The sequence below is a fragment of the Brachycentrus maculatus genome, unplaced genomic scaffold, assembly GCF_059751285.1.
Source record: "Brachycentrus maculatus isolate JH-2025_06_01 unplaced genomic scaffold, ASM5975128v1 h1tg000020l, whole genome shotgun sequence".
Taxonomy (NCBI): domain Eukaryota; kingdom Metazoa; phylum Arthropoda; class Insecta; order Trichoptera; family Brachycentridae; genus Brachycentrus; species Brachycentrus maculatus.
The window spans coordinates 323,335-349,270 of NW_028280774.1; the positions used below are offsets into that span (position 1 = coordinate 323,335).

The following is a 25,936-nucleotide window of genomic DNA, read 5'->3' on the forward strand; positions in this document are numbered from 1 at the left end:
ATATATATATATATATATATATATATATATATATATATATATATATATATATATATATATATATATATTTACATCTAAAATTTATTTTTATTGAAAGTGGTCAGATTAGGAGTCGTAACAATCGACGGGTATGTATGAGGAGATGCATGAACGTGGAAGAGGCGAAGAATGTTTGCAAGGACAGAGTGGTGCTGCGCTCTATTCTCTGCGCCTACCCCTGCGGGGAAGCGGCGTGATGGTTAGTTAGTTAGTTAGTTTTATATATATATATATATATATATATATATATATATATATATATATATATATATATATATATATATATATATGTATATATATATATATATATATATATATATATTATATATATATATATATATATATATATATATATATATATATATATATATATATATATATATATATATATATATTTAATTTACATATATATAAATATATATATGTAAATATCTAACGGTTTCGAAGCTAACCGCTTCTTAATCAATTCTGATTAATACCAAACCGGTAGACATTATAATTAAGTTATAATAAAATATTTATAGTGATTTTAAAACAAAGTTACATTTTAATTATAAAAATTAATATTTAAGCTTGAGTAACATCCATGAAAAAAATTCACCGTTATGACACTTATTATCGGCACTTATTATCAATTTTTGTCCGCCTCCGTGGTGTAATGGTCAGCGTGTTTAGCCACCATGCTAGTGGTCCCAGTTTCGATTCCCAGGGGGGGGGTGTGAAATTATATATTAGTGAAGTTAAACTCTAATATTTATTTAATATCACCCTGGACTGGTCGCTGAAGCGCAGGAGTGATCGCCTTGCCTTCATGTAAGTAACGATCAAAATAACACTGCGACAAAATGATGCAGTGCCCTATGCACCATTGGGTGCAGATAATCGTTTGAATAATGATACATACATACATATAGTAGTCATATAAGAGAAAGTGACCAAGTGCATTTTTTTTTACAAAAACGTGATCATTGACTATTTGATATCTTACTAGCTTAATATTGCCCTGAAAAAAACAAAGGATTTTAAACTTGGAAGTATAATATATTGACTTGTTAAAAATAACTAACTGCATTGGTGTTTATTTTGTTGCCAAGCAAAAGTGACTTAAATGGCCCTCCTGAACATTTTACGTTTTGTCAGTTGGTCACTTTCTCCTGTACGACTAAGATATGTTATAAATTTAGTGTAAATAATAGTTTATATTAGTGCAATATAAGCTAACTAAATCAATTTAAATAAAAATTGAAACAGGTGGAGGTTTGAAGCGCACCATAATCCGTGCGATCCATCCTTCCCCACAATGGTTCGGACCGATTCTCATAGTTAGCTGTTCTGTGTCGAGTGCACAGATCGCGCAACGCCAACTAGCAACTCGATCTTGGCCCCAAATCAGTCATTATTTACGAAGTTAGGTTAAGGTAGTTTAGGTTAAAAAGTCGTACCAAAAAAAATATTTAAAAAAAACATAGAAAAGTTTCAATGAACTCTTTCAAAGGTATCCTATTCTTCTAAGAATTAGTAATGTGAAGGTACGATAAGTTAGATAAAGTCGAGCGAGTCCAAGTTGAGTAAAGGTAACTTAGGTTAAAAAGTCATACCAAAAAAAAGTAAAGAAACATAGAAAAGAGGCAAAGTTTTAATGAACTCTTTCAAAGGTATCCTCTCTTACAGTCTCTTTTAGACTTGGTACCTTCTTAGAATTAGTTATGTGAAGGTACGATAAGTAAGATAAAGTCAAGAGAGTCCAAGTTGAGTAAAGGTAGCTAAGTTTGAAAAGTCGTACCAAAAAAAAAAAAAAAAAGAAAAAAAAAAAAGTTGTTTTTTAATAAACTCTTTTGGAGGTATGGTGTCTTAAAGTCTCTTTAAGAGTTTAGAGGGTGCTCGTCAGTCATTATTTATCATGTCCATTGGTGTGATTTTGCACAATCATCACAGCATAGCATTGTGAGCGAACAAGATTGCTGTGTCGTTCATTATTCTTACTAACCTTTCCCGTACTGATTATTCGAAAATTCCACGCTGTCCGAATGGGGGTACCTAAACACCCCAGTTCATATTTGTATGGAAATCGTAGTACGCAGCTCGCAGCAAGTACCAACTCGCCGGCGACTGATTCGTAGGTTCAAAGCCCATCTCAACGCGCCGCCAGGCGGTGACTGAGTGCGGGTAGCAGATTGCTAGATCAAACGAAAACCGAGAAGTTTAGTTGTCTCGCTCTCTCGTTATGGTAGTACCACATTTTTTAGAGTGAAAAAAAAATGTGTCGCTAGCAGGCATACAAATTAATGTTCTGATATATAAGTACGTAGATTTCGCGGATTATGCTTTTTATGACAACAACATTTTAAAACATTTAATGTTTTATAATTATAAAAATTAAAAATTAAAAATTTTCTTTAATTTTATTTTTATGATTACAAGAAGTATTAAGTAAGTTGCTCTTATGATGGTAAAGTTATCGAATAAAAATTCGTATTTTTTTTCAGTATTTGTACATAATGCAAACTATGCCATGTTCTCTCCCATTCCGCGGCTTCACATGTTAGCCAATGCTTTTGAAAGTATAGATTTATTTAATATATTGTCATCCACCTTGAAGTCTGTACTTTATCAGCATTTCTTCTCCATTTTATAATGGATAAATTTAAACGTTGTGTTTCACTCTCTCTCGCTGCTCGCTGATAGTGTGTGAAGGAGACGTGTATTTACCAGTGCTTACTATTTGTTATTTTATTATTATTTTATGTTTAAGACTTTTTGTTTCTCTATTAGTTTATTGATTAATAATAATAATAAAACCCTTATCCGCACCCCAATGGTGCATAGGGCACTGTGTCATATAAACGCAGTGTTATCTTGATCGTTGATACATGAAGGAAAGGTGATCAGCCCTCCGCTTCAGGTACCAGTCCATGGTAATTTTGAATAAATATTACATTGAAAAAATCACTTTTATTTATTCTACCCCCCTTGGGAATCGAACCCGGGACCTCCAGAATGGTAGCCGAGCGTGCTGACCATTACACTACGGAGGCGGACAAGAGTTTATTCATTATTGTATTTTTATATTAGATACTGTATTTATGTATTATTTTAAAGGCATTAGCTGTTCAATTAATAAATAAATAAATATGGGGGATTTCAATCCCCCTGTTTGATCCGGCTAGGTTATTGAGTATTATCAGTAAGCAATTCATCAGTGCACAATTAATTAATACAGCGATATTGCGTTATAATTTGTCACAGCTGCTTAAAATTTCAATCAGATTGATTTGTGGTCCGCGTTGCGTAGATCATTGACAGCCTCCCACTGCATACCCCTGTGCGATGCTTTAGGCTCCATTCGGACCACACTTGCACTTGAGTTGGTAAAACTGCTTGTGGAGCACACATCGCTCACTCCTTTCAACAATGTCATATATCAAAAATCGACAATTTTCAGTTGTGCATGTTTTCGAAATTCCCATAAAATGTACTACATCCCAGCAAAAGCGGCATATTTTTAACTTAATATTTACCCGCTACAGGGTAGAAAGTGTTATTTTTGCATTTTGAAGAAAAGGTATTGTTTAATTATTTTTTTAAAATATACTTAATAATTTTCAAATGGAGAAAAAATATTCAGGTTTTACCTAAAAAGATCTGTTGCACAGTAAAAAGTTCAATAAGTGGCTTGATATTTATTTTTAATACATTGTATTATATTATTAAACTTTAAAAACGATCTCTTGAAAAATCTATATTTTCGCAGTTGTTTCGCCTAGCATTTTCAAACAAATGTCAAACATTCGTTTGAAAATGCCATAGCTAGGCGAAACAATTGTCGCATTTTTACTTTTTATGTGTTTCTGTTAATAAAATACAACTTAGTAGAAACAAAAAATCTGTGTTTGATTTTAAAATAAATACATATAAAAAAGCAAAATTACATTTAAACAATGCCAAAATAACGTTTTAAGAATGTCTAAATAACATTATGAGAGTGTGAAAATGTGGTTTTAATAATCACATACATGAGAAACGCCACAAAATATCATTTTCATTTTATTATATTAGCTTATAATTTGACCAGATAATTAGTTGAGTCCGCGAACTGCAGCGAGGTTCGGAGTTGTCCGTGCGACTCGAATTTGCTTTAGCTGGCGTGGAATTGAAAATCTCCTTCTACAGGGTCCGCCAAATAACTTTTTTTTTTTGAAAATGCTATAAAAAAAAAACTAAAAAACTTCGGCTGTGTGGCACGTAGCGCCGTCCTGTTGAAACCAAATGTTGCCAATATCCTCCTCTTCAATTTTTGTGAACAAAAATCCGTTCAACATGGCCCGATAACGATCGCCATTGACTGTAACGGCCACTCCTTGCTCATTTTCAAAGAAAAATGGCCCAATTATGCCTCTGGACCAAAATCCGCACCAAACAGTGACTCGTTTTGGGTGTACCGGCTTTTCAATGTATGCGTGCGGGTTTTCTGTGCCCCAAATACGACAATTTTGCTTGTTTACATACCCGCCAAGATCAAAATGAGCTTCATCCGAAAAGATGATTTTTTTGGCAAAATCGGCATCTTCTGTAAGTCGATCGCAGGCCCACTCAGCGAAGCGAAAACGCATTGGATGGTCAGTTGGCTTCAACTCCTGAACCAATTGGACTTTGTATGGCGTCATACCAAGGTCTTTATGCAAAATTCGTCTCAATGATGTCTCCGAAATGTTCAATTGTTGAGAACGACGGTGAATTGATGTTGATGGCGCTTCACGCACACTTTCTGCCACAACATCGATATTCTCGGGTGTACGCACTGTTTTTGGCTTTTCACGCTTTGGTTTATCGATGAGGATGCCAGTTTCTTTCACTTTTTTCACAAGATAACGAACATACGGAGCTGACGGTGCTTCTCTTCTTCCAAAAACCGTACGCAATTTTCGCACACATTCTGCAACATTACCATGATTTTCAAAGTAATGTCGCAATATTTCCCAGCGTTGTTCAAGCGTATACACAACCATATTCGCTCAGCGGAAGGATAAAACTAATTATCTGTCAAATCAGACATGAGCTAAGTGTTACCATTCACGAAATAAGCACTAGTTGAAAAAAAAAACTTTAGATGGCGGACCCTATATGTGATGAGATGGTCCAGACTTTAATGGCAATTGCCTCAAGTCTGCAATCAAATCTTCATTAAATATCAACAGGATTCCTGCGAATTTGGTGGTCTGATTTTTCACGGGCGTTCGCGGCTCGCTGCTCATCTGAATTGTACATCAGTCTGGGCTTTTTCTTCTTATTTTTTCTATACGAGAGTCTTTGACACCCAGGGGCGTGCATACCGTGTAGGCAGATAAACAGTGCCTGTCCTAACTTAAAAAAAAGGTCGTCAGCCCCGTAAATACCCAGACTTCCATATTCTTCTTCACCTTTGATGAGATGTCAAAAAATAATATGAAAAATAACTTCTATAATTGGTGATAATCCAGATTCGTGAACAAGTATTTGGACACACTCAAAATGTTGTATATAAAAAGGCAATCAGTACCTGCCACCCTACCTTACTTACCTTACACCTACCTTTACTGCCTACCCTAGTAAGAAGCACTAAAACAACGTAGTGTGTACGACAAAATAACGTTTTCAAAAAGCAAAATTACATTTAAACAATGCCAACATAACGTTTTGTGTATGACAAAATAACGTTTTAAAAAAAAGCACAATTACATTTAAACAATGCCAAAATAACGTTTTCTGTATGACAAAATAACGTTTAAAAAAAGCACAATTATATTTAAACAATGCCAAAATAACGTTTTGTGTATGACAAAATAACGTTTAAAAAAAGCACAATTACATTTAAACAATTCCAAAATAACGTTTTGTGTATGACAAAATAACGTTTAAAAAAAGCGCAATTACGTATAAACAATGCCAAAATAACGTTTTGTGTATGACAAAATAACGTTTAAAAAAAGCACAATTACATTTAAACAATTCCAAAATAACGTTTTGTGTATGACAAAATAACGTTTAAAAAAAGCACAATTACATTTAAACAATTCCAAAATAACGTTTTGTGTATGACAAAATAACGTTTTAAAAAAGCACAATTACATTTAAACAATTCCAAAATAACGTTTTGTGTATGACAAAATAACGTTTAAAAAAAGCACAATTACATTTAAACAATTCCAAAATAACGTTTTGTGTATGACAAAATAACGTTTAAAAAAAGCGCAATTACGTATAAACAATGCCAAAATAACGTTTTGTGTATGACAAAATAACGTTTAAAAAAAGCACAATTACATTTAAACAATGCCCAAATAACGTTTTGTGTATGACAAAAAAACGTTTAAAAAAATCAAAATTACATATAAACAATGCCAAAATAACGTTTTGTGTATGACAAAATAACGTTTGAGAAAATCAAAATTACATACTTATAAACAGTGCCAAAATAACGTTTGTGTTCATACAGTGACGTATGTGTTTTGTCATCAAAATAATGTTTTAAAAAAGCAAAACTACATTTAAATAATGCCAAAATAACGTTTTCAGAATGTCAAAATAACATTATGAGAATGTGAAAATAATTTTTCATAATCACACACATGAGAAACGCCAGAAAATATCCTTTTCGTTTGAATTTTTTAGCTTGTAATTTAACCAGATAATTAGTTTAGTCCGCGAACTGCAGCAAGATTGTCCCACCTGTTCCCAACACAGATTCAATTAAAATCACATTTAATTAGTTAGTAAGCAAGGTAAATAATAAATGCAATGCTATCTACAAAAAAACCCTAGTAAGTAGTACCAGCTTACCTTACTACCTACCTCTACTGCCTACCACAGTATGTGGTACCTAGCTTAGAGGTCCTCGCCAAAACGTTACATTTCCGTTATAAATGATTTTAAGTAATCAGGAATTCTAGCTGTTTTCTAGGGATGGAAAGATTGATAAAGACATAGAAAGGAGAGTGAATGCTGGGAACAGAGTGAATGGTGCACTAAAATCAGTTTTAGCAAATAAAAATCTATCAGCGGAAGCTAAACTGGCAGTACACAATGGAGTTCTGGTTCCAAACCTTATGTATGGAAGCGAAGCATGGAGTTGGCAAAAAAAGGATGAAAGCAGACTGAATGCAGTCGAAATGTGAGCCCTCAGACGAATGTGTGGCAAAACGATGTTTGATAGATGTTCGAATGATGAAATAAGGAAAAAATGTAAGGCTGAGATAAGCATTATCGATAAAATTAAGAAAGGTGTGTTGAGATGGTTTGGACATGTGGAGCGTATGAGTGAAGAAAGAACGGTTAAACAAATTTATGGAGCGAATGTAGTTGGAAAAAGAAGCAGAGGACGACCGAGGAAAACTTGGCACAATCAGGTATGTCAAATACTTGAAAGCGGCCGGGTCAGGAGTCGTAATAATCGTCGGGTATGTATGAGGAGAGGCAAAGAATGTTTGCAAAGACAGAGTGGTGTGGCGTTCGATTCTCTCTGCCTACCCCTGCGGGGAAGCGGCGTGATGGTTAGTTAGTTAGTTTTGGAATTCTAGCTTGTAAAATTTGTACAATTCTATGGTTTCATACTGGTTTAATACAGGATTGGTCACGTTTTGTCGCAACTTTAATTAGGATTTCGATAGGATACAGTAAACGGAACAGATTTGCATTTGAAGGATTTTTGTGTGCAATATTGGAAATGTAACTTTATGGTGAGGACCTCCACATATGAGGTTTATCCCTTTGATTGTTTATGTATCTATCTACCCATAAAAATATAAGTTTTAAAATAAAAACTATAAAGGGATCAAGAAAAACAAACAATTTCAAAATCGTGAAATATTAAAAGGATATTTTCCTGAATTTAGATAGAGAATTTATAATGGAAGTTAGTTGCGAAAAAAAATACATTTTTTTTTCTCTAACTAACTAACTAACTAACCATCACGCCGCTTCCCCGCAGGGGTAGGCAGAGAGAATAGAGTGCCACACCACTCTGTCCTTGCAAACATTCTTCGCCTCTTCCACGTTCATGCATCTCCTCATACATACCCGCCGATTGTTACGACTCCTAACCTGACCACTTCAAGTATTTGGCATACCCGTGCCATGTTTTTCTCGGTTATTTTATTCTCAATGTGTCGTATACAATTTCAATGTGAAGCGGGTAACCCTTGGTTTGTAAATTTTTAATAGTCAACTTCGTATTTATTCTGCTTTTACATGTACATATTATTTAATATTATGGTGTTAGAATAAATTTATTCAATATTACCCTGGACTGGTACCTGAAGCGGAGGGCTGATCACCTTTCCTTCATGTGTAAACGATCAAGATAACACTGCGTTTATATGACGCAGTGCCCTATGCACCATTGGGGTGCGGATAAGGGTTTGAAGAAGAAGAATGTTTATGTATGTATGTATGTTGTGTGTTAAATTACTGCCGGTACGTGGAATATTGTGGATGAGTATCATCGCTGAACAACAAACTAGACAAAAATATTAAAATCTTCTAGTACACAACCATGATACACGATTTACACACAACGAAGGTTTGATAGTCCCAAGAATTAACAGTAAATATGGGAGCCCAACACTGCAATATATCGTTCCGAACATTTTTAATTTTTTGCCGACGGAGGTTAGAGGTCAAAATAAAATATGGAACAAAGGCAAAATAAAGGAATGGGTGAATGATCAAGAGTTAATTTTATGAAAATTGTGAAATGTTTGTATTCTTAATTTTTTTCTCTTTTTTGTGTGTATATTAGGTTAAAATCGTTAAAAATAAAAAAAATGTATTGAAAAAGAACTCCACCGACAAGACACAAAAGGTGGCTTGGTGGGTCTCTGCAAAAAAAACGAAAAATGTTCTAAATATGTATAAACTGTGATTTAAATAAATGTATTAAAATAAAAAATAAAAAAAATAAAAGAAAAATGTGTTAGGTAAATTGTATGCGTATACAAATGCATATTTTGATGTTCAGTATTTAATATTTTTTACTATGGGTTGTTCCAGATTAAACTCGAGGCAGTACTGGGGCTAACTGTGACCAGCAATGCAGCCCTCGCGTCGGACCCCAATTCGGACATTGTCGCGTATCCTGCAGGGTGAGTTGGAATTTTATCTCTTTAAATTATCGTTGCAGTCATATCCGGATGTCTCGGAAACTCGGCGCGGAGGAACAAACACATCAGAATAGAAAGTAAAATGAAAATATACAAAACATGTCGCTCACTCCTTTCAAGAACGTCATAAATCAAAAATCGACAATTTTCAGTTGTGCATGTTTTCGGAAAGCCCAGAAATTTACTATACCCCAGCAAAAGCGGCATATTTTGAACTTAATATTTACCCGCTACAGGGCAGAAAAAATTGTTTTTGCATTTTGAAGAAAATGTATTGTTTAATTATTTTTATAAATAAATTAAATATTTTTCAAATGGAGAAAAAACCTTCAGGTTTTACCTAAAAAGATCTGTTGCACAGTAAAAAGTTCAATAAGTGGCTTGATATTAATTTTGAATACATTGTGTTATATTTTTAAACTTTAAAATCGTTCTCCTGAAAAATCAAGTATTTTGATTTATGACGTTCTTGAAAGGAGTGAGCGATGTGTTCGACCAATAGCCACTTATGGGATTGAGGCAAGAGCAGATGCGTAAGACGGAGGATATCGTGAGGTGGGGACGACAACGAAGGCGATACTGAAAGTAACATATAAACAGAATGTCAGAAGACACACTTCCACGTATCGCCCTCCAAGGCAACCCTGAAGGACGCAGACCCCCAGGCAGACCTCCGAAAAGATGGATAGAGACAGCTGGGAGTCGACATCCCAAGAGCGACATGCGAAGGCGCCAACAGATCCCTAGGATCTACAAAAAGAAGAAGTAGAAATTATCGTTGCAATATCGTATATTGACGTATATCTTAAAATATCTTTATTATAAATGTAAATAAAATATAATCAATTTAATTTTCTGACTGTCGGTAAGTCAGATCTCGCAATGCCGTCACTGGATGTCGCGAGAGGTAACCGGCGATGACGTCATTCTACCAACCACCCTGTCGGATCGTAAATCATCATAGTCTCAGGAAACCATGACTTGTGCATACAGGGGTCGATCCAAGGGTGCAGCTTTAGGGAGTGTCCGACATTGTACTCGCCACAATGGGAAACACGCGATGGGTTGGAAGAAAAAAAAACGAAATAGGCGTAGATCTCTTGAATCCACACACTTACCTATTTATTTTTATCGGTTTGTTTGCCCAATGTGCGGGTATGAAACCCTGAGTGCCTTCGCTGTCCGCCGCTGATATTCTATATTACTCTCTTACTTACGTACCTAAGAGAGGTGTGTTTTACAAGTTACGTATAAGGGGAAACAGAGTGATGGTTAGTTACTCAGTTATATATATAGATATATGCATATATATATACATATATATATATATATATATATATATATATATATATATATATATATATATATATATATATATATATATATATATATATATATATATATAAAAATTAAACAACTTTGTTTTAACCACTTTGATATTATTAGTACACTTCAACTTTACACGGTTTCGACAAGAACCTTGTCATCATCAGGGTTTATTACTCAAAACTACACAAAAAGTGCATGTTTAACCTCGGCTCGTGACGCATGTCTGTGCTGAACCCTTCAGTGCATGTTGGTCTTCGGGTCGACCAAAAATCGCATGTGTTAGACATTTTGTGTAGTTTTGAGTGTGTAAATGGTTCTATGGTGGTGAAGGGTGGTATTGTTTTTATGCTGTGGTAGTGATTGTCCCGACGAAGAGACGGATACGTCATAAAAATATCTGTGAGTGGTTATGTACTATTATTATCATTTTTGTATAAAATAACAGTTTTTCATTTAACGGCAAGTCATCGGTTCATTAACCTTTTGTTGGTGGATCGGACACATTTTCTGAGCGGTTCCGGGCACACCCGTTTAGCCGCCGATATTTCACCTGCATAGGTGCAGCGATCGGGGCAGGAGGGTTGGGAAATATTGTTGATTTATTTAAACTTCATGTACAGAAGAGAAATAAGTACATTGGCGGGCTTATAGCTAAAAAGCAATATCTTCCAACAAACCAAAAACAGACTAGTGATATTGATCAAAACGTTTGATACCATATATATAGCTACCTCCTTTCAAGAACGTAAATCAAAATACTTGATTATTCAGGAGAACGTTTTGGAAGTTAAAAAATAGAACACGATGTATTAAAAATAAATATCAAGCCACTTTTTGAACTTTTTACTGTGCAACAGATCTTTTTAGGTAAAACCTGAAGGTTTTTTACTCATTTGAAAAATATTTAGTGTATTTAAAAAAAATAATTAAACAACACCTTTTTCGATTTTATATGACGTTCTTGAAAGGAGTGAGCGATATAGGTGTTTGCAATCAGAGGGTAGATAGTACTTGAACATTAAAAAAAAAACATAAATTTTAAATTGATGATAATAAGGAAGGCAAAGGAATTGTTATTTGTTATTATGTGTATAATAAAATACATTTTCAAAAATAAATTAATGAAATAATTCAACTGTCGACGGGAGTGCCATCTTTAAAAATAACAATTTCCATATTAAGTATGATAGAGACATTTTGATATTAATTCACCACATAATAAAATACTAAGGTAGATTTATAATTTATGTATCGTTTCATACATATGAATGAACGTGTGTAAGACTGGAACGTACTGCAATTATGACAAAGATATGTTATATGTGTCGCCTACTTTCAAAATCCGCCAGATCCATGTAAGTCGATTTTACAAAAAATGCAAAATTCTCCGGCTAACATTTATGTTTCAAAGATTTGTCTATATTTAGATAAAATATTATGAAGTAAAGAATTTTCCCATTTTTTTTCAGTATTTAAAAAAAAACACGAGACACGAACCGATAATGACGTCATCTTAATTTTCGACCTATCCCCGCTCTTTGATTGGCCGACATAGGTCAGAAGGCAAGTTCCATGAATATAGCGGAATTTGAAATACAACGCTGTTTTTAAGTATTTTTTATAAGGATTTTCAACTATATAAATATTTTTTTAAACAAACAACACATAATTAGTTTTATAAAACCCGCAATTGGGATTCCGATATAGTATTTTTAAATCTTTTAAAATTAGATCTGGCGGGTTTTGAAAGCAGGCGACACATACAAAATGTCATATTCAATTCCACCCCTTATCCGCACCACAGTGGTGCATAGGGCACTGCATCCTAGCGACGCAGTGTTATCTTAATCTATAATTCAGATCAGTGATCAGTCGTGCGCTTCTTGTACGAGTCCAGGGTGATTTTGAATAAATATGAGAGCGAAAATCACCCAAGGGTTTTCAAGTATATAAATATTTTAAATAATTAAATCCACAATTGGCATTCCGATAGAGTATTTATTTTTAAATCTTATAAAATTGGATCTGGTGGATTTTGAAAGTAGGCGCCACATATCTACATATGAAAAATTTCACGCTGCTTAAATTCGCTCAGTATAAATTATTCAATCTGTTCTCAATCTTCCCGATGCATTTTTAATACAATTAAGTGATTAGCTGTAAAAAATCTTACATGTCGACGGGTGTGTATGAGGAGATGCATGAATGTGTAAGAGGCGTAGAATGTTTGCAAAATCGGATTGTTGTGGAGTTCTATTCTTCGCAGTTATCGCGGAGATAATCCAGATTTGTGAACAAGTATTTGGACACACTCAAAATGTTGTAAATAAACGAACTGGTCAAATTATAAGCTAAAATAATAACTTTTCTGGCGTTTCTCGTGTGTGTGATTATAATCCAGGATTCGGACCTCACATACTAATATAAGACTTTCTGCTCAATAAAAAGCTTCTTTCATCACACCAATAGATGTCTGTAGTGAAGTTCTAGTGATTCAATAACAATGTTTCTAAATTGGTTTATATACATAGAACTTCCAAGAATTTGATTTGTGTGGTTGTCAATAATGGATGGAATTGGTGAATGTTACACGTGTGTAAAGTGATCACTTAAACAAGCCTATGACGGTCGTCAGCCCCGTAAATGCAGACTTCTATATTCTTCTTCATCTTTGATGAAATGTCAAAAAATAATATGAAATGTTTTTTTTCCTAAATGTTTCCATTATTCAATTACTCTTTTGCGTAATATTGTTTCTATGACCGAGTGTGGTATATGCTTGGTGTGTTTCTGCGCTTTTGATCTTGTGGTTCTATGAATGTTTTCTTCTTGTGCGATATTGGTGATGTGTGTATCATTTAGCTGGGAGGTGTTTTTTTATGATTTATTAAGTTGAGTAATTTTAAAATACAAATAAGGTGATCAATTCTGATTCTAGAACGTAAGTGAGGTGACCAGTTCAGATAGGAATATCGCGGTATCAAAAAGACGTGCTCGACATGCAAACATATTATTATGTTAATACGCTTAAAATTTCTACAGCTTTGAAGGTCATATTGTCATATCATTACAAAAATGGGTTTCAAGACGCTAATAAACTCGACCTATAACGTTTTGGCGCTACTGTTTCGGATTCGGGGTCGTTTTAGCGCGGGCTCGTTTTGGCGCTGGGTCGTTTCGGCGCGATCGCGTTTTGGCGCTGGGTCGTTTCAGCGCGAGTGCGTTTTGGCCCTGGGTCGTTTCGGCGCGAGCGCGTTTTGACGCTGGGTCGTTTCGGCGCAAGGGCGCTTTGGCGCCGGATCCTAATGAATCAATAGATCTTTGATCTATTTATGAAACGTGTCGTATACCTACAATTCTTTTTACTTTCATTTCAAACCCTTATCCGCACCCAATGATGCATAGGGCACTGCATCATATAAACGCGGTGTTATCTTGATCGTTAACACATGAAGGAAAGGTGATCAGCCCTCCGCTTCAGGTACCAGTCTAGGGTAATATTGAATAAATATTAGAGTGAAAAAATCACTTATATTTATTTAACCCCCCCCTGGGAATCGAATCCGGGACCTCCAGAACGGTAGTCGAGTGTGCTGACCATTACACTACGGAGGCGGACGAATTGTTTTTACTACTCATACAATATTGTTTATGCAAAATTAAGATGTAGGTTTTGTTGAAATCACTTAATCGACCGTGCACATTATAATTATTCCTTTTCATCGCGGCCTTGGCCTATTTTGAAAGACAAGGCGTCCTTATGCTGCTATCGTCTTGGCGTGGGCCATCTCTCCGACCTAGACCGTAGAGCCGATGGCCGTATGTGCGTAGACGCGCGAGCAGGAAGTGCATTGTTACATCGTGATTAATTAAAAGGCATTTCAATTATCTGCTGAGGAAAATTTGCAATACCTGTTTAGATTGATAACATTGCTTAAGAATGAGCTTGTGGTGAAGCCTCACTTGGCTCCGAACGTTGACGTATGTATATTTTACTTAGGCTAGAAGTAAGGTTATTTTTTGACATCTCATCAAAGATGAAGAAGAATGTGGAAGTCTGGGCATTTACGGGGCTGACGACCGTCATAGGCTGGTTTAAATTATCACTTTACACACGTGTAACATTCTCCAATTCTACCCATTATTGGCAACCACACTTCTCAAATTCTTGGAAGTTCTATATATATATGAACCAATTTTGAAACATTATTCTTGAATCACTAGAACTTCACAAGAGACATCTATTGGTGAGATGAAAAAGAAGCTTTTTATTGAGCAGAAACTTTTATTAGTATGTAAGGTCCAAATACTGGATTATAATTTCACACATGAGAACCAGTTAATTTATTTACAACATTTTGATATTCTATAGACTTCCATATTCTTTTTCATCTTTGATGAGATGTCAAAAAATAGTATGAAAATAACTCCTGTAATTGATAATCCAGATTTTGTGAACAAGTATTTGGACGCCCTCAAAATCTTATAATTGTGTATTGTTTGTTTGCAGATGCACGGTGGTGCTGTACAACACGCGCAAGAACCGGCAGAGCCACATCCTCAATGCGTCGCGCAAGACCATCACGTGCGTGGCCTTCTCGGGCTGCGGGCGCTACCTGGCCACGGGCGAGTGCGGGCACGCGCCCTGCGTGCGCATCTGGGACCTGCACGAGGCCGGCGCGCAGCTGGCCGAGTTCCCCTCGCACAAGTACGGCGTCAACTGCGTGGTGAGTGCTCCCAGTGCCTCTCTGCAGTCTGCGTGATGGTGCACACCCTACCCCTCCAGCCGTCCAGCTAGTACCTAGTGCCTCTCTACAGTCTGTGTGATACACACCCTACCCCTCCAGCCGCTAGTTCCTAGTGCCTCTCTACAGCCTGTGTGATACACACCCTACCCCTCCAGCCGTTAGTTCCTAGTGCCTCTCTACAGTCTGTGTGATACACACCCTACCCCTCCAGCCGCTAGTTCCTAGTGCCTCTCTACAGTCTGCGTGATACCCACCCTACCCCTCCAGCCTATTGCTCCAAATATTGCTTTTATTGAGCATTATTGCAGTACTTATCCAATATACACATTAAAATGAAATAATTCTTAATAACAACTTTTTTACAATTTTTGTACCTCCAACGGCAACAAATAAAAAATGCTAGGAACATTGAAGTGTTCTTCTCCCATATTTGCTGCTAAGTCTTGTATTAGTGTCATATTTTAGCATTGTTTGACCTATAGATTCTGTTTGCAGTACTTCTCCAATACACACGCATAAATATGAAATAATTAAAAATAACAATTTTCTTACCTCCGTTGTCAACAAATAAAAATGCTAGGAACTATGTATTGAACTGTTCTTCTCCCATATTTGCTGCTAAGTCTTTTATTAGTGTCCTGAAGGATTTTGGCATTGTTTGACCTGTAGTTTTTGTTGGCAGTCCTTCTCGGTGAGCTCCAAGTACCTGGTGTCGGTGGGTTCGCAGCACGACATGATCGTGAACGTGTGGGAGTGGCGCGCCGGCCTGAAGCTCGCCTCCAACAAGGTGTCCTCCAAGGTCAAGGCGGTCAGCTTCGCGGAGAGCGGGGGCTACTTCGTCACCGTCGGCAACCGCCACGTCAAGTTCTGGTACCTCGAGTACTCCCGCGGAGCTAAGGTTGGTACATCCCCAATTCAATTGAAACAAATCTCTTGCTTTTTTTTCGGTCTGTTGCATATCGCTTACTCCTCTCAACAATTTAATATTTCAAAAATCGTCAATTTGTAGTTATGCATGTTTTCGGAATGCCCAGAAATTATTATTTTAAAATATGAGTACAATGTAAAAAGATCTGCACTGACACTAAGCAAGGTGGCTGCATTTGCTGCACTTGCCCAAACCATCTCAAAACACATATCGCTCACTCCTTTCAACAACGTCAAATATCAAAAAACTTGATTTTTAAGGAGATCGTTTTTAATGTTTAAAAATATAATGAAATGTATTAAAAATAAATATCAAGCCACTTATTGAACTTTTTACTGTGCCTGGAGGTTTTTTCTCCATTTAAAAAATATTTAGTATATGTAAAAAAAATAATTAAACAATACATTTTCTTCGAAATGCAAAATTTTTCTATCCTGTAGCGGGTAAATGTTAAATTGTTAGGTAATATATCCAAAATAAAACAAGGTTTGTTGGATTGAATTCTACTTTTATTTATGTATGTTAATACGTAACACGTTTCTTAGGACATTATCAAACACTCTATGTGTACCTCGAGTACTCCCGCGGAGCCAAGGTCAGTACATCCCCAATTTGACTGAAATAAATCTAATCTATTTATTGTAACTGCAGACAGTTGGTAGAATTCTATATTGAATTGTTGGGTAATATATCCAAAATAAAACAAGGTTTGTTGGATTGAATTCTACTTTTATTTATGTATGTTAATACGTAACACGTTTCTTAGGACATTATCAAACACTCTATGTGTACCTCGAGTACTCCCGCAGAGCCAAGGTCAGTACATCCCCAATTTGACTGAAATAAATCAAATCTATTTATTGTAACTGCAGACAGTTGGTAGAATTCTATATTGAATTGTTGGGTAATATATCCAAAATAAAACAAGGTTTGTTGGATTGAATTCTACTTTTATTTATGTATGTTAATACGTAACACGTTTCTTAGGACATTATCAAACACTCTATGTGTACCTCGAGTACTCCCGCAGAGCCAAGGTCAGTACATCCCCAATTTGACTGAAATAAATCAAATCTATTTATTGTAACTGCAGACAGTTGGTAGAATTCTATATTGAATTGTTGGGTAATATATCCAAAATAAAACAAGGTTTGTTGGATTGAATTCTACTTTTATTTATGTATGTTAATACGTAACACGTTTCTTAGGACATTATCAAACACTCTATGTGTACCTCGAGTACTCCCGCAGAGCCAAGGTCAGTACATCCCCAATTTGACTGAAATAAATCTAATCTATTTATTGTAACTGCAGACAGTTGGTAGAATTCTATATTGAATTGTTGGGTAATATATCCAAAATAAAACAAGGTTTGTTGGATTGAATTCTACATTTATTTATGTATATCGTAGTCATACAGGAGAAAGTGACCAAGTGCATTGTTTTACAAAAACGCGATCATTGACTATTTGATATCTTACTAGCTTAATATTGCCCTGAAAAAACCCCAAAGGATTTTAAACTTGTAAGTATAATATATTGACTTGTTAAAAATGACTAACTGCATTGGTGTTTATTTTGTTGCCAAGCAAAAGTGACTTAAATGGCCCTCCCGAACATTTTACGTTTTGTCAGTTGGTCACTTTCTCCTGTACGACTATGATATCCAAAATAAAACAAGGTTTGTTGTCAGGACATTAGGACTTAGGACATTATCAAACACATAGAGTGTTTGATAATGTCCTAAGAAGATAAAACGCGTCACGTATCAACATATACATAAATAAATGTAGAATTCAATCCAACTAACCTTGTTTTATTTTGGATATATTACCCAACAAGAAATCTAATGCTTCTTCTTCATGAGTCCTCTGGCGTTCACTGCTGGATATAGGGCTCTTCCATTTCCTTCCATTTTTTTCGGTCTGTTGCATATCGCTCATTCCTTTCGACAACGTCACATATCAAAATACTTGATTTTTCAGGAGATCGTTTTTAAAATCTGAAAATATAATAAAATGTATAAAAAATATATATCAAGCCACTTATTGAACTTTTTTCTGTGCAACAGATCTTTTTAGGTAAAACCTGAATGTTTTTTTTCCGTTTGAAAAATATTTAGTATATTTAAAAAAATAATTAAAATAAAAATTTTCTGCCCTGTAGCTGTTAAATATTAAGTCACAAATATGCCGCTTTTGCTGGGATAAAATACATTTTCAGGGCATTCCGAAAACATGCGCAAGTGAAAATCGATGATTTTTGATACATGACGTTCTTGAAAGGAGTGAGTGATATACGTGCCTTTATGGCTAGCATAGGATGTGGTACATCAGGCACGGTTGCTCCATCAGCAGATTGGCAGGTAACACACTCGTAATGAAGAATCCAGTATGCAAATCAGAACCGGTGTTACTGCGGTCAAAGGACAACTTGTAAACTCACTGCCAGATCATCACGTAGGCTGTCCATTTAATAGCTACTAAAAAAAAAAAACTGACTAACTAACCATCACCGTTTATTATCATAGTTATTGAACATTGTGTACCATTTATTATTATGGTTATTGAAAATTGTGTACCATTTATTATTACAGATATTGGAAATTGTGTACCATTTATTATTACAGATATTGGAAATTGTGTACCATTTATTATTATGGTTATTGAAAATTGTGTACCATTTATTATTACAGATATTGGAAATTGTGTACCATTTATTATTACAGATATTGGAAATTGTGTACCATTTATTATTACAGATATTGGAAATTGTGTACCATTTATTATTACAGATATTGGAAATTGTGTACCATTTATTATTACAGATATTGGAAATTGTGTACCATTTATTATTACAGATATTGGAAATTGTGTACCATTTATTATTACAGATATTGGAAATTGTGTACCATTTATTATTACAGATATTGGAAATTGTGTACTATTTATTATTACAGTTATTGAACACAATCTAACTAACTAACTAACTAACCATCACGCCGCTTCACCGCAGGGGTAGGCAGAGAGAATAGAGCGCCACACCACTCGGTCCTTGCAAACATTCTTCGCCTCTTCCGCGTTCATGCATCTCCTCATACATACCCGCCTATTGTTTCGACTCCTAACCTGACCACTTTCAAGTATTTGGCATACTTGATCGTGTCTGAAGTTTTTCCCGGCCTTCCTCTGCCTCTTTTTGCAATTACATTCGCCTCATAAATTAGTTTTACCGTTCTTTCTTCACTCATTTGTTCTACATGGCCAAACCATCTCAACGCACCTTTTTTTAATTTTATCGATATAGCTTGTCTCAGCTTATGCCATTTACTAACTCAATAGTAATATTCTAAATAATTATAAATTACTAATCAAATTTCAAAACTATTACCCTCTGACAGTGGCGTGCACAGAGGATTAATAAGGTAGTAGGCAGTAGAAGTATTTGTTTATTTATTGAACGGCTCATGCCTTTAACATAATACACATCGCTCACTCCTTGCAAGAATGTCATAAATAAAAAATCGTCAATTTTCAGTTGTGCATGTTTTCAGAATGTTCTGAAAATGTCCTATATCCCAGCAAAAGTGGCATATTTTTAGCTTAATATTTACCCGCTACAGGGCAGAAAGTGTTGTTTTTGCATTTTGAAGAAAAGGTATTGTTTAATTAAATTTTTAAAAATACTTAATATTTTTTAAATGGAGAACAAACCTTCAGGTTTCACCTAAGAAGATCTGTTGCACGGTAAAAAGTTCAATAAGTGGCTTGATATTTAATTTGAATACATTTTATTATATTTTTAAACTTTAAAAATGATCTTCCTAAAAATCAAGTTTTTTGAAATAAGACATTGTTGAAAGGAGTGAGTGATATACTCACACACTCTCGCCCTCTCTTAATTTTTTTCTCTCTTAATATACAAAACAAATTATAATTATATATATATAAAAATTATAATTTATATTTATTATAATTATTTTGTCCGCCTCCGTAGTATAATGGTCAGCACGCTCGGCTACCGTTCTGGAGGTCCCGGGTTCGATTCCCAGGGGGGGGGGTCAAATAAATATAATTTTTTTTTTCACTGTAATATTTATTCAATATTACCCTGGACTGGTACCTGAAGCGGAGGGCTGATCACCTTTTCTTCATGTGTAAACGATCAAGATAACACTGCGTTTATATTAAGCAGTGCCCTATGCACCATTGGGGTGCGGATAAGGGTTTTATTATTATTATTATATACAAAAGTTTTCACAACTTATACATAAGTATGTGGAATTATTCAATTGGCTTTTATCATTATCAATCTCACTATTTTTTTTTATATTTTCATGTACAGGATGTATAATTCCCAAATAAACAAATGTGATAAAAAAAGATAGCGGGAAAAATATATGCAAAATACGTCATTGGGTGCTTTAAATACCTTTTCTCCGAGCCAGGTAGATATGAGCTGTGTTTAAAATTAAAATTTTATGATGCTTAAGATTTGATCTCCATAGAGAACTGGTTTGCTGAGAGCGTCATTCGTGTCGTAAATATATTTTTACTACCGTCCATTTATTACGATTGTGTAATGTTGTACACACAGTCGGATGACACTCTCTTGGTTATAATCAGCCTATTTCGCAATGTATAATTTTTTACACAACACTTGAAATGCAGTCTCTCGGACGAATGTGTGGAAAATCATTGTAAGAGAAAATTAAAAACGAAGATAAAAACTAACTAACTAACCATCACGCCGCTTCTCCGCAGGGGTAGGCAGAGAAAATAGAGCGCCACACCACTCTGTCCTTGCAAACATTCTTCGCCTCTTCCACGTTCATGCATCTCCTCATACATACCCGCCGATTGTTACGACTCCTAACCTGACCACTTTCAAGTATTTGGCATACCTGATCGTGCCATGTTTTTCTCGGTCTTCCTCTGCTTTTTTTCCCGCTAACATTCGCCTCATAAAAACGAAGATATGAGGAAAGAATGTAAGGCTGAACAAGGGATAGTTGAAAAAATTAAGAACAGTTCTTTAGGGTGGTATGGACATGTGAAGTGAATGGATAATGAGAGAAAGACTATGAAAATAGAACTTAGAAAAATGTGTGGCAAATTTGAGCTGGAGAACAAAATGAGGATGGCCAAAAAAGACTTGAGAAATGGCATTCTATTCTCTCTGCCTACCCCAGCAGAATTTCCGAAGTTCCACAGTTTTGAGACTATAATTTCTTGGCGCCATAGCAGCGGCACTTAATAATTAATTTGTATGGGTAATATAGCGCCATTTTTGTAAAATACTACCTCAAAGGCGCTTCACTGTGAATGAATTGGGGAAAATACGATGATGAAAATGATTTATCAAACAAATGTTTTTCTATATTATTTTTTGACATCTCATCAAAGATGAAGAAGAATATGGAAGTCTGGGCATTTACTGGCTGGTTTATAGACTGGTTTAAGTGATCACTTTACACACGTGTAACATTCCCCGATTCTACCCATTATTGGCAACCACACTACTCAAATTCTTGGAAGTTATATATAGTATATATGAACCAATTTAGAAACCTTGTTCTCGAATCACTAGAACTTCACTAATGACATCTTTTGGTGAGATGTAAAGAAGCTTTTTATTAAGTAGAAACTTGTATATTAGTATGTGAGGTCCGAATCCTGGATTATAATCACACACATGAGAAACGACAGGAAATACCATTTTCATTTTTATTATTTAAGCTTATAATATGACCAGATAATTTATTAACAATATATTGGACACACTCAAAATATTGTGAAATGTGTTTTTAGTTTTTTTTATAAAATTTGTTACAATTTCACCTGTTGTTGAGAACACCTGTAGTTCTCAAACTTGTCAGGTTTGTAAAGGCCAAAATGTTGGAAAGTGTATGCCAAAATTAGACTAAGCGGATGGATCATTTGAGGCGCAGCTGCGGTCAACATTTGAATGAAATAATTTTCAAACATTAAATTATATGGACCCGTACTATTGATTCAAATAAAGATTTCTTGCATTTTTCTGAATTTAATGTGTTTTTAAAAAAGAAAAAAACCCTTTATTTATAGCCTTAAAAGTGATTCTTCTTCATTCTTCTCATCCTTTTGAATCGAGTTTTTACTAAGACCCTTGCGTTTGCAGTACAAGGAGCCGGTGCCGCTGATGGGCCGGTCGGCCATCCTGGGCGAGCAGAGGAACAACGACTTCTGCGACGTGGCGTGCGGTCGGGGCGCATGCGCGGACTCCACGTACGCCATCACGCGCAGCGGCCTGCTCTGCGAGTTCAACAACCGGAGGCTTCTGGACAAGTGGGTCGAGCTACGGGTAAGATCGGACGCTTCGTACTTACAAGAGATCCTATTTTTTATTCATATCAAGTTACTTCACCTTTCCGGGAGTATTGACGTAAATGAACGCCGGTACAAAGTCCAGGGTAATATTGAATAAATATTAGAGTGAAAAAATAGATTTAAAAACTTAGATTTATTTGACCACCCCCTGGGAATCAAACTCGGGTCCTCCAGTATGGTAGCCGAGCATGCTGACCATTACACTACGGAGGCGGACAAAAGTATGAAGCAATTAAACTAAACCATACACTAATTATGAATCATGATCACATTTGAAGATGTTTCATATGTAACCTTATGTGATCTTTCCCTAGACGCCCTCGGCCAACTGCATGTCCCTCGGCACCAACTACATCTTCGTGGGCTGCGCCGATGGCATCGTGCGCTGCTTCAGCCCCGCCACCCTGCAGTTTGTGACCACCCTGCCCCGGACACACTATCTCGGCGTGGACGTCAGCCAGGGCCTCAACATCAGGTAACCTAACCTAACCTAACTTAACCTAACCTTTTTTCCTCTCGGCCCCCTCTTTTGTGCGCATTGTCGACCTCGCGAATTTTACCTATTCCTAATTTTTTTCAAAGTTTCTCCCATGAAGATGGTTCCCTCCATGCTCCAGAACGCGTCCTCCTAGTCCAGCTGGGAGAAGTTGGCAAGGTCGACAACCTAACCTCACCTAATCTAACCTCACCGTACCTACCCTACATAACCTAATATAAAAATTACAAACATTTTCTTCCCGACCATACAAACTTATCTGCCTCCGTGGTGTTTAGCTACCGTGCTGGAAGTCTCAGGTTCGATTCCCAGAGAGGGGTGAAAATAGATATAACCTCCAACACGGTAGCCGAGTGTGCTGACCATCACACTACTGAAGTGGACAAATTTATTTATTGAATTGTTGGGTAATATGTCCAAAATAAACAAGGTTTATTGGATTTGAATTCTACATTTATTTATGTATATGTTAATATGTTTCGTCTTCTTAGGACATTATCAAACACTCGCTAATAAGGCGAAATGCGTCACGTATTAACATATACATAAATAAATATAGAATTCAAATCCAATAAACCTTGTTTAATTTTGGATATATTACCCAACAATTCAATATGGAATTCTACCAACTGTCTGCAGTTACAATAAATAAATATATTTACACCTCAATATATTTTTACAAAATAATTGTGATAGGAGCTTGGATGTCCAGAGCATTCGCAGGCCCTACGACCTCTCATCGGCCGGTTCAGGTGATGGCCTACACTCACCATCGTTCCTCTATTTGCAGCCACATGTTCTCGCACCCGCCTAACGCCAAGTATCCGGACGCCATCGCGCTGACGTACGACGAGAAGCACCAGAGGCTAACGTGCGTGTACAACGACCACAGTCTCTACGTGTGGGACGTTCGGGACATCAAAAGGGTATGGTAACTTTATAAAACTTCCTAGCTGCTACTTTCAAAGACTCTTGAGTGAATGGTGCACTAAAATCAGTATGCAAATAAAAATCTATCAGCGAAAGCTAATCTGGCAGTACACAATGGAGTTCTGGTTACAACATGGCAAGCATGGAGTTGGCAAAAGAAGGATGAAAGCAGACTGAATGCAGTCGAAATGCGATCCCTCAGACGAATGTGTGGCAAAACGATGTTTGATAGATGTTCGAATGATGAAATAAGGAAAGAATGTAAGGCTGAGATAAGCATTATCGATAAAATTAAGAAAGGCGTGTTGAGATGGTTTGGACATGTGGAACGAATGAGTGAAGAAAGAATGGGTAAACAAATTTATGAGGCGAATGTAGCCTCTTTTGTTGCAATTTACTGTCTTTTTATTTTATGTATTAATTTTAAGTTACTTACTTACTAAGTTGTATTTGATTAACAGATATAAAAAAATATATATATTTGACAATTGTTTCGCCTAGTTAGGGCATTATCAAACGAATTGAAGATCAAATGGACTGATGGTCCTTATGTAGCTATACAATTCTAAGTGACAGTTTTAACACTTGCAGCAATAATTTATGTGAGACAACAGTAGCTAATGGGGGATGTAGGTATGTACCCTTATATATATTTTCTGAGAAAGGAAGAATTTATTGACAATTTTTTTTTTAAGAATTAAAATAGAGTTCTACAAATTAAACGCCAAATCTATAAATACCTTTTTATTTATTTAATTTTTTTTCAGCATTTATTTGCTACCTCTTTTGGTGGTTATTAAAATCCCTATCATTATTTACTTACCGCTTTTTTCGGTGTTATCTACGGCCTCTATCGATGTTTATTTACTGCTTCTATTGGTAATATTAAATAATGGCGACTAGTCCTGCCCTGCCCTGCTGGTAATACGAGCGCTTGATGATCCGACGGCATTCCAGGTGGGCAAGTCCCATTCGTCCCTGTACCACTCGGCCTGCATCTGGGGCGTGGAGGTCCCGCCCGACAACAGCTGGGAGGGCGCCGCCGACCCACTGCCTCCCGGATCATTCCTGACCTGCTCCAGCGACGACACGGTCCGGGTCTGGACCCTGCCCAGCGGGAAGCAGACCGCCAATATCTATAGCGATGTAAGTCTGTAACACGCTTCATTTATTATTATTTTATTTTTTACTTTTTCGTCTCTCCCTGGTTTCAATCCCGGGATTGGTATGCAGCAATTTCTTCTGTTCTTCTCTTCCATTCTTCCCTGTCTTGTGCGGCTCTTTTGAAATGTGCATATGATGAGCAGCCACCAACAGGTCCACCAACAGGTCCTCCAGGTACTCTCAGTGTGGGCGTCGCCTTAGACCCGTTAGAGACTAGAAGGAATGTGTATTTGATTACCCATTTTTATCCATTGTTGCGCAGTATGATCGATAATCCTGAAATTATCCAGAGCATTGGTCTGTATGTTCCCGATAGTTAGCTAAGACAGCGTCGGCATAGATTGTTCATAGTTGATTCACATTCCTGTACACAGGACCAACCTGCCGATGGTTATGCCTGTAGGAAGAGCTACCGCTATGTTGAACAATATCACATTGGATATTGATCTGTTCCATGTGTCCCAAGGAGTTTTCCGAAACGGATTCGAAGAATCATTCCAAGAATCCGAAGGATTCTTCTACACATTTAACAAGAGTCTTCTTGCGTAATTTTTAATTTGTTTTTTTAATGTATACGCCTTAAATGTTTGTTTGTAATGTATATATTAACACGTTCATTGCTGACACCGCGTGAGACGCGTTGACGGTTGACGTGACCGCCACGCGCTCAACGCACCAGACGCGTTTGTTTGAATAAATCTTAAACTAAGAAGCGCAGGGTGACTTTTGAGATGTGTTTAGCCTCAGCCTGAGGTGACCTGTCATTACTAGTCATTCCTAGTTCAACCCTCACTCGGATA

General features: G+C 36.2%; 1 protein-coding gene across 1 annotated transcript in view; it reads left to right on the plus strand.

The window, feature by feature from the left end:
- Positions 1–25,936, plus strand: part of LOC148313106 (uncharacterized) — a 206,770-nt gene that overhangs the window by 126,448 nt on the left and 54,386 nt on the right. Inside the window, exons 3-9 of the mRNA XM_088267889.1 lie at positions 9,064–9,155; positions 15,013–15,229; positions 15,933–16,148; positions 22,338–22,520; positions 22,861–23,021; positions 23,833–23,968; positions 24,930–25,118. Of these exons, the coding sequence (XP_088124015.1) occupies positions 9,064–9,155; positions 15,013–15,229; positions 15,933–16,148; positions 22,338–22,520; positions 22,861–23,021; positions 23,833–23,968; positions 24,930–25,118 (1,194 nt within the window). The remainder of the gene's footprint in view (positions 1–9,063; positions 9,156–15,012; positions 15,230–15,932; positions 16,149–22,337; positions 22,521–22,860; positions 23,022–23,832; positions 23,969–24,929; positions 25,119–25,936) is intronic.